The following is a 9,816-nucleotide window of genomic DNA, read 5'->3' on the forward strand; positions in this document are numbered from 1 at the left end:
TCCCACATTACAAACAAAAACATAACATTTCAATATAATATTCTAAAAAATTTCTTAGTGTACTTTTCTTAAACGTAATAATGTAACATTTTAAAAAAATTTCTTAGTGTACTTTTTCTAAATATTATTAGATGGTGATAGGTTTGTTTGTACAAACGTTGGGGTCTCTAACATTTGTCTCATGGGTTAGAACTATATAGAAATTAGTGGATGATTGTATACATATAATCTTGTTTGTGTTATATTGTATTAGTTGTCTGAGTGAAAGATCAATGGTTGATATTAACTTGAGAACACCAATTCTGTAGTTTGGTTTTCCAGTTGAGTAGATTTCTATTCTATTTTTCACAGCCATTGAAGTTGACACCCATATTTTTATTGTTTAAATCATTACAAGCTAACTAAGGCCACAGTGGTGGAGCATCCAAACTTCTAAACAAATGTGATCTGTAATTAACCTTTATTGGGAAAAAAAAAAAATATTAGGTTCTCTCTAGTTGATAATTTAATTGGTTAGTTTGGTTTAGAATTCATCTAAAATATAGTTTTGATTTGGTTATTCTGTTTAAATTAAAAATTAAAATTAAAATTAATAACTTGTCAATCTCTTGAGACTTACGTGTAAAAAAATAAAAATAAAAATTTAGAAATGCAAGACCAACGTAAAATTTTAATCAAATTATAAGAATAAAAATTGTCATTTATTCAAAAAAAAAAAAAATTTAAAAAGTGAAACCCACCTAGAGGTACTCCCAAAATTTTCTTTTTTTTAAAGCCTAACCAAATCAAACCAAACCAAACCAAGCCTTAAGTCCCATCAAATGGGGTCGGCGACATGAATCCTTCTTCTCCACGCGGCCCTATCACAGGCCATTTCATTAGTCAAATTAAGTAGATTCATATCTCTATTTATAACGCTAGTCCACGTTAAAGCCTATTAAAAAAAAAAAAAAAAAAAAAAAAACACACTTTTAAAGCCTATGATGGACTAGATATATATATTTCCAAGAAGTGTGCCAATTGAATTGTTTGAGAGGCTGCATTTCCCCTTTCACCAGGTTTCATACTTAGGTAGTTGAACCACCAAACATCTACTGTCAAATTTGTGTAGAAAAGACAGATAAGAAAAATTAAATAAAGATGACCCTCTTTCCTCATGATCAAAACAAAAGTGTAATGTAATGCCACCCAGTAAAGTTAAAGGGACGGGGAGGGGGGCGGAGATTGAATACAGATACAATTGAGCAAATATATATATGGTGGTTGAAACAACTGAACAGATCTAAGAGGGCAGCTTTTTCTTTTCATGGTCATACCAACCTTTTCATTCTGATCTTGATTATTATTATATTCAAAAGACTCGGCAATCTGTAGTTGAATTTAAAACAGAAAGTCATTGTCAGAATACTCGAAGCCATCCACAAGAAAAATCTTACTGGTTTTCATTTTTGTTCAAAACAGTCTTCCAATTTTTAAAAACCAACATTTTTTTGTGTGTTTTCTAACAAATGGGTGGCACTAAAAAATAAAAATTCCCAAAAACAGTTTTTGGAAACTTTCGCTAAACAAGTTTTATGTGTTTTCTGAAAAATAAAAACAAAAACAAAAATGATACCAATCAGTGTACTCCACAATGAACATTTCGAGTTTCTCCACGTAAAGTTAATAATTACAAGAGTAATATTATACATAAATAGATTTTTCACAAATATATTTATGACCAGACAGAAAGTAATAAATACAAAACTCGCATAAGAAAATCAGATAAATTAGGCAATCATGCAGCTGCAGGACTCGAGGAAAAGTGATCAGTGACAACATTCTTGATCTTACCAATCAAGTGTCTACATTTGGTGGTGCTACTATCATACTTCCCTAGTTTTGATTGCAACATAGACCCAATCATACTCTCTAAACTCTCCACTGTGTATTTCACGTACTTGGTTGGGCTTGTTCCTTGCTCAGCCCAAGGCATATAACTCCTCATAAACCTCTCATAAACAGGAACAACAATCTGAACCACAAGTTCACATATCTTCACTCTCAACCCTCTATCTGACACAACCCAATTGGATTGCTTCTTATAGATTTCATCAAATGCCTCATTGAATGATTTGAGTCTCTTCTTCACCAAATCATTAGAGGAAAAGACTAAACTACCCTCCTCACTCAATAGAGCAGGAAGCTTCCCCCAACTTTGTCTCACGTAGATGGTTGCATAATACTCCACCGCCTGCTCGTGGTGTCTCAGCCACGAATCGCCCATCATGTCACCGAGATTTGTCCCTTTTAAGTTCTTGAAGATGTACCAATTCGCGTTCATCATGAAAAAACAGGAGAGGGTTGAGTCTTTGTATGTCTTCGACCACGTCTCCAAGTTCAGTTCAATCGCGCTCATTATCTTATAGACCTCTTTTGAAAGAATTTCACTGTCAAAATTTTGGTAATTCCAAATCTGATGAATCTGAAGAACCTGAATCAAGATTAGTCTGTAATCATCCTCAAGCAGCTGATTGCAGAAGTCAGTGACAAAATTGAGCAGCCTTGGAACACTGCCATCCGAGGGAGGCGTGGATTGTCCTTGTAACTCCACTTGATAAGAAAGCTCCAAGAAAATTTCGCATGCCCCATGTACTACTTTCTTGATTAAATCCCTCGTCTGATCTTGAATTTCCACACACGCTTTCCCACCAAACAAATAGTTGAAATTCAATCTCAGCTTGTTCAGAACAGCAAAAATGTCCAACAACTTCAACAGCTTGATTGCATCTTTCTTACCCTTTGTAATGCTGTTCCCAAATTTGATGAAATTATGGATTCCGGATTGGACAGCGATCTTCGCGAAGCAGCTCATCCAAACATCCGAACCAACCTTGTGAAAAACACTGCTGCAAAGTCTGTGTTCGATATCAAAAACGTGCATTACAGCAAATTCCAAATGGTTTTCCCACTGATCTATGTGATCCTCTATGCTTTGCACTCTATCAAATTCAGACAGTGAAATTTCAAGGTAATCCAAATCAAGAGCTTTCATTGTAGCCTTAGCATTTGAACTCCGAACCTCAGCATAAATCGCCACACACTTTTCAATCCAATTGTTAGCGTTTAATCGCTCAATAATAGCCTGCAATTTCTGAATTACAGGTTCTGGCAGAGGCGGTGAAGAAACGCGGGCTTGTTCTGAGAAAGGGATTGGAAAACTGTTTTCCATCAAAATGTGTTTGAATTCACATTCCAGTTTTTCCAGTGCACCAAACAGAGGACCTCCAACGTGGCGTGACCGTGCCTCCATTGCTTGTAACTCTCCAAGAATCTTCAAGAACTTCCTCACATTCAAGAGGTAAAAATCATCATCAACAGTATTATCTTTCAAGAACTGCACAACATCCTCTAACCACTGAATCACCAACGTGCAATTACCGCTTAGAAATTTAAGTGCCTCTTCGAGCTGTTTCACTAACGAAAGATAGCGAAAGAGATCAGAAGAGGGATCACACGACAGCGATCCTTGGAGGCCATTGACTGCATCGACAACCTTTAGAACAGCTGCAGCGGGGCCAATAGCACGATCAACGTGTCCTCTTATCGCGACAAGAGAACACTTTTGCGCAATTCTTTTTATAGCCTCTTCTAGTGATGGTAGTGTTTGGCTTATGGATTCCAATCTCGGGCCAGTTTTTTCGATTGCAGAAGTTAAATCTCTTGATTTTTGTAAGGTGGTTCTTAGAACTCTGCTAGCAATGACAAGATTGTCTGTGCTTTCAAACTCTGCCATTGCCAAACAAAGCCTTAACCATGGATGTGATGATCATTCAGTTGAATAAACTAGTTGAGTGAGTTTTAAAGAGACAGAGAGAGATGGATAAAATATACATTTGAGAAGCAGTCAAATTTCACTAAGGGATTGTTTGGAACGTTCTAAATAAGTGTATTTTTTTACTTTTTATAAAAAAATATGTAGAAAAATAAAAAGGAGATATTAATTGATGTGACTTAAAAAAAATAGATAATAATATAAACTTATTTAGTGTTCCGAAACTTGGCCTAAGACTTTCTCTCCCACTAACTCACCAAATTGAGTTAAAAGAAGGCTGACAGATTCAAACCAACTTCACTGCTATAACAGGAATTTGAGGAATCCACAACCACCAAGCTGTTGGATTTATTGAATGAATAATGTTAGGAACGATGAAAAAATATCATGAAATATTTTATGAAGATTTTTTATCAATTGATTAGTGTATGATATTTTCTTATATGTGTAATTTAACGATAGAAAATATTTCATGATATTTTTTTTTTTATGATACCTAGCATTACTCTTCTTGAATAGGAATGTTATTGCATGAGTAGATAGCTATATATATATATATATATATATAGTGATAAAAACAGATTTCTTTACCATCACTGTACTCATTCTCACAATTCTTTTAAGGTCTTCTCATTATGTAATAATTTTATGTACGAATTCTTTTAAGGTCACCTCATAAATGATGACAGGGTTAATTACACCAAAACCCGCTCAACTACTAATTAGTATCACTTTATCTTCATTATTTATGAATCCGTACATATTGATTGTCTTAATCAATTATAAAAATCATACAAATACATAATTTTTTTGAGGTAGTTAACAGGGGTGAAAATGATACATTTTTATAATTGAGAGAGTTCATATATATAAGTTTATAGATGAAAATAATAAAGTGATATTCACTGATAATTAAAGGATACTTGGTATAAATAATCCAAGATGATATTCATGCACCAATGTTGTCACAGTGACAAAGACATGTTTTAGGTCTTGCTAATGATAATGTTAAGTACTGTCAATAACAAGTACAAAATGACAAAAAAATTATAATCTCAATACAACTTCTACATATTGCAAAATACTATTTACATACTTTTTAACACTAACAACAGGGCAAAGAGCTGCTTTTAGCATTTTTCATTTCAAAATAAAGATATTAAATGAATTGTTCTAAAAAAATTTATGTATACAAACTGTGTCTATAATAGTTTTGTATAACTTTTGTTGTTTGTATATCATATATTAAAGCTAAATTTGGGAATTTTTCCATCGGATAAATGTGTGAAGCAAGCAAAACCCACTAATAAGTCAAGAAGCTTAAGCAATCATGATTTGATAAGGGGAAGAGGGCATTTATTTTCATGTACTGGTTGAAACCCAAAAGCAAAGAACTTAGAAATTACAAGTATTACTTTGGTAGGTAGGAATTAATTTGGAGGTTGTTCAGATTGCGGCCATCAGTACAGTTTTGCAGAAAATAGAGACAATGACTGAAGGTGAAATAGAATTGGCTTGGACAGACAAAGTAGCTTTCAGGCGTTGTGCATATGCAACCTTCATCCATCTTCATTTACACTTTTGTCGAATGTGATTAATTGTTTCATTAGTGTTATAATTATCATAGTTGTAATTTAATTTTATTATAATTAGTGTTGTTGTAGCCATTGCTTATTGTTAATTGGTAGTTAAATTGTTGCAATAAAGTAGTTAAGTTAGTCTTGTTAATTGGTATATAAATTGGTGTAATAAAGTAGTTAATTAGCTTAGCCTAGTTAATTTGTCCAGTTTTGTAATAGTTAGTTTAATTCAGACTTTCGGACATTTATTCGCACCCTCTTGCTTGAGGGATCAAAAGTTGTAATAATGTGTATGTCTTCCAGTCTCACGTCTTTCTCATTTTTATTTACTAGCTTATAATAGTTAGTTTAGGGACATCATGTTTTAATTAGCATATAACTCATGTTTGCATCCACTTGTATTGCATGCACCGAGACTCGGTTCATCATTTTAACTGCATTGTTAGTTAAAATACTTCTTTGAATACGTGCTTAAACCGCATGTTATCAAATTGACTCATATGCTAGCCGAGCCTATTAATTGCATATCGCATGTGTTGCATTAGTCATATTGCATAGTTATGATCATGCATTTTTCTAACTCTTTTGTTTACTTTGACTTGGAGTACTTGGTGAGTCTTTTCTCGCTTTAACATATTGCATGTATGTTGTTGTTGCCATATTTCGCATGCTTACCATAAGGCTAATTGCTTAAGTGCTATAACTACTTGTATGCTTGTGGATGAAGGCTTGTTGCATGGATTGTAATGATTTGAGTAATGTTTATATGTGATCACTTTTTTCAAGTGGTACATATTTCGAAACAATTTTCAAAACGAACATGACTCGAGACGTTCCAATTCTTGCAAGTTAGTTTATACTTGTGTGTGTGCATCACATAGTAATACTAGCCTAATAACCGGAACAATAGCATATAATGTACATAAGATTCATATCATGATTAGTAGAGGTCGATCTTTAATCGGGCGAGCGGGGGTATTCAAATGTATTCATGACCTTTCCTTCTTGTACCTAAGTTCTCGAGCCGAGACAATCTTGGTGATGACGGACACGTAGCCTTTGGCATGAGTCATGGGTTTCCTAAATTTTCCAAAAATAAAATATTTAGGTGACAACTTTGTATATGGCAAAACAGTTCATTTTTTGCAATTTGATTCAACATCGATTTTCTAAAAGATTTACCGGATTTGGACTCTTTGGTGATTATCGATTTCACATTGCACTTGTGAAATTAGATTCAGAACCGCAGGAGTTCGAACTGTAGGGCTTATGTCAAACTTCCGAAATGGGACGCGAAAAAGTCGAGCTATACCATCACATACTTCTAATGTTAAAATTCACAAAACCAAATGCAAAATATTAAAATATGATAATCCACAACAATAATGACTTCAGTAGATGTGAACGTTCACATTTAGTGAAATTCCTAACCAATAAGCATACACACATACTGATACATAATATCATATTAATCTATCTCGAATCAAAAAGTCGAATCCAACTTTAATCAATTATTGAACAATTCTGAACATATACAGACATTATTGAACATGAATCTCTACCAAACACATGCCAACATGCAGTTGCAAAATAAAAATAGTGCTAACCTTCATCCAACAATTCTAAACTTTGAAACCGCAATAATGGAAGAAAACAGAGTTTCAAACCGCAACAACGGACTACAATAATAGAAGAAGATAGTATTCGAATGTATTCTAACCTTCGTCCAACAATACTGAACTTCAAAACCTCAACAATGGAAGAAAACAGAGCTTCAAAATTGCAACAATGAAAAAAAAAATATAGAGTTTCGAACTGTAACAATAGAAGAATATAATATTTGAATGTTCTCTCACTACCGTGATAACGAAACTCCTACAAAAACATATAATGAAAACATATTCCTCCAACATCTCTGATTATCAAAACTGTCATAATAAAAATAACAAAATATGAAAAATGTATATATTCTCGTGTATAATATGTACCATCAAAATAGAACAAATGGTATAATAGTTGTAAAAAAATTATAAATCAAGAAAAAAGGACCTCCTGAAATACAAGTATAAATATATGAGATTTGATAAAATACAATAAAATTTTGTGAGTTTATTGGACTATAACACTAAAAAGAATTTACGAATAAATCTAGCTTTAAATTGCTTGTCAAAACACCCCCATAATCCCACAAACAAACATAATTTGAGTGAATTACTTTGAGAATAAAGCGTGAGACCCCTGCCGGGGGTGCTGGGGTCCTTTGTGATTGGCCCAAAAAATTGTTTTTTTTTTTTTTTTTTTTTCAGCCATTGACAGCCCCCCATGTGGAGGTGGGGGTGCCGAAATGCTGGGGTCTCCAGCGTTTCTGTTATTTTGATCCCCATGTGAATATCCTGTTTAACTGTGAAATCAATATTACGATCAATAATGGTTTAAGATTCTTCAGAAAAACAAATTATTCAGTGTATTTTGTTTCAATTTTCTAAAACTTGAATTTTTTGTTTTTCGTGTTTTTTCTATTTTTAGTGAATATTTTTTAAATTTTAAGCTATTGTTTTACCTTTTTAGATGCACCTTACCTAGATGTATCTAAATAATAAAATATTTGTGAACAAATATTTTTAAAAATTAATAAATACACAAAAATATAAAAAATGTACTGAATTTTTATATATTTTTTTAATATTTTTTGGTATTTAGTGTATTTTTTAAAAATTATTTTCACAAATATTATACTTTTTATAAGTGTATTTATATTAGGTATGTCTAAAACAAATTTTAAAAAATTACTTAAAATATTAAAACAATTCATTGAAAACATTAAAATACGGAAAATAAAAGAGTAGAATTTTCTGAAAACTTTTTTCTGAAAACTAAAACCAAACAAGCTGATTATTATATTAAAGGTCTCAATTTTTTTCAAAAATACAACCAGTGTATTTGGTTTTAGTTTTCTGGAAATTGAGCATTTTATTTTTTATTTTATTTTTTGTTTTTAGTGAATATTTTTATAATTTTAAGCAATTTTTTAAATTTTTTAGATGCACCTTACTTAGATGTATGTAAATAGTAAAATATTTGTGAAAAATATTTTAAAAAATTAATAAATACACAAAAATATGAAAAATATACTGAATTTTTGTATTTAGTGCATTGTTTAAAGATTTTTTTTACAAATATTATACTTTTTAAGTGTTTTTATGTTAGGTGTATTTAAAAATGAAAAAAAAATTCTTAAAATATTAAAAAAATTATGTGAAAACAAAAAAATATGAAAAATGAAAGAGTAAAATTTTTAAAAAGTGAATTCTAAAAATTAAAACCAAACAGAGTAAATAGAAACAAAACTTCAAGTTGATGTTTAGATTATCGTTCAAAAAAATAAAATAAAAAAGGTTGATGTTTAGATTGAGACGCTAAAAAAAGAAGTTGGGACAAGAATGTATCAGGGTTTAAGACCAAAATGTTTTACGAATTAGTGAATTTTTTTTAAAGATACAAGCCTATGGGGGTGTTTATTACCATTTAAATAAGTTGCTTGTAACTTATTTTAATTTGAATATTTGTGTCAAATTGTTTAATATAATTTCTACTTATAATTTATTAGCATCTCCATCAAATTAGTTAAAATTTAGATAAATTATCAATAGGCCCTACTATTGAGACTCATTAAGTCTTATTAATAAATTTATCAAGTGATAAATTTATCAGCCTTTCTTATTTTTATGAATTGATTTACACTGATAAATTCATCAGTTAGGACCTATAAATAAATAAGTTTAGTTAATAGGACTGATTGATACTTTTTTTTATTTATTTTGGATGAACATCTTTTTAAATATATTGTCCAACAAACTTTCTATTATTTTTCTATATTATTTAAATATTATTTTTATTTATTCTAATTTAGAATTATTTTTTATAAATTCAACACAATTAATTTCAAAATTTGAGACGTAATATTTTTTTAATATTTGATTAGGTGAAACCATTAGTACATTTGTTGGGTCAAAACCACTAAAACTAAAATGACTAACTTGATAGTTGGTTTGATGGAGGTGAAATTTTATTCACTATTTTAACTAAAAAATGAAAATAACTAGTTTGACGGAGATATTCGGCTTAAATAAGTTTAAAAAATAATAAATAAATAAATAAATGGTTATCCAAAAATTAGAAGATGTATGTTTTTAATTTTTGCTTTTAATTATCAACTTTTAACTAATTTGATAAAAATATCCTTTTGTGATCTATTTTGTATTCTAATATATATTATTAAACAATTTATTATTAATATATAATATATTAAGTCTTACACTTTTTCATCTCAAAAGAAAGAAAAAGACTTATAACAAACTATAATAAATGAAGCCTATGATTGAGACTTGCACCCAAAACATATGCTACCGACGCTAAAAAAAA

The 9,816-nt window shown here is 30.7% G+C and overlaps 1 protein-coding gene across 1 annotated transcript; it reads right to left on the reverse strand.

Moving 5' to 3' along the window:
* Nucleotides 1-1,647: 1,647 nt before the first annotated feature.
* Nucleotides 1,648-3,913, reverse strand: LOC114279319 (exocyst complex component EXO70A1-like). The gene has a single exon (XM_082903091.1). The coding sequence runs from the start codon at nucleotides 3,773-3,775 to the stop codon at nucleotides 1,778-1,780; it is 1,998 nt and encodes a 665-aa protein (XP_082759217.1). The 5' UTR covers nucleotides 3,776-3,913; the 3' UTR covers nucleotides 1,648-1,777.
* Between the last annotated feature and the right edge of the window lie 5,903 nt (nucleotides 3,914-9,816).

Source organism: Camellia sinensis, chromosome 13 (assembly GCF_055761805.1).
Source record: "Camellia sinensis isolate YWXY chromosome 13, ASM5576180v1, whole genome shotgun sequence".
NCBI classification, from domain to species: domain Eukaryota; kingdom Viridiplantae; phylum Streptophyta; class Magnoliopsida; order Ericales; family Theaceae; genus Camellia; species Camellia sinensis.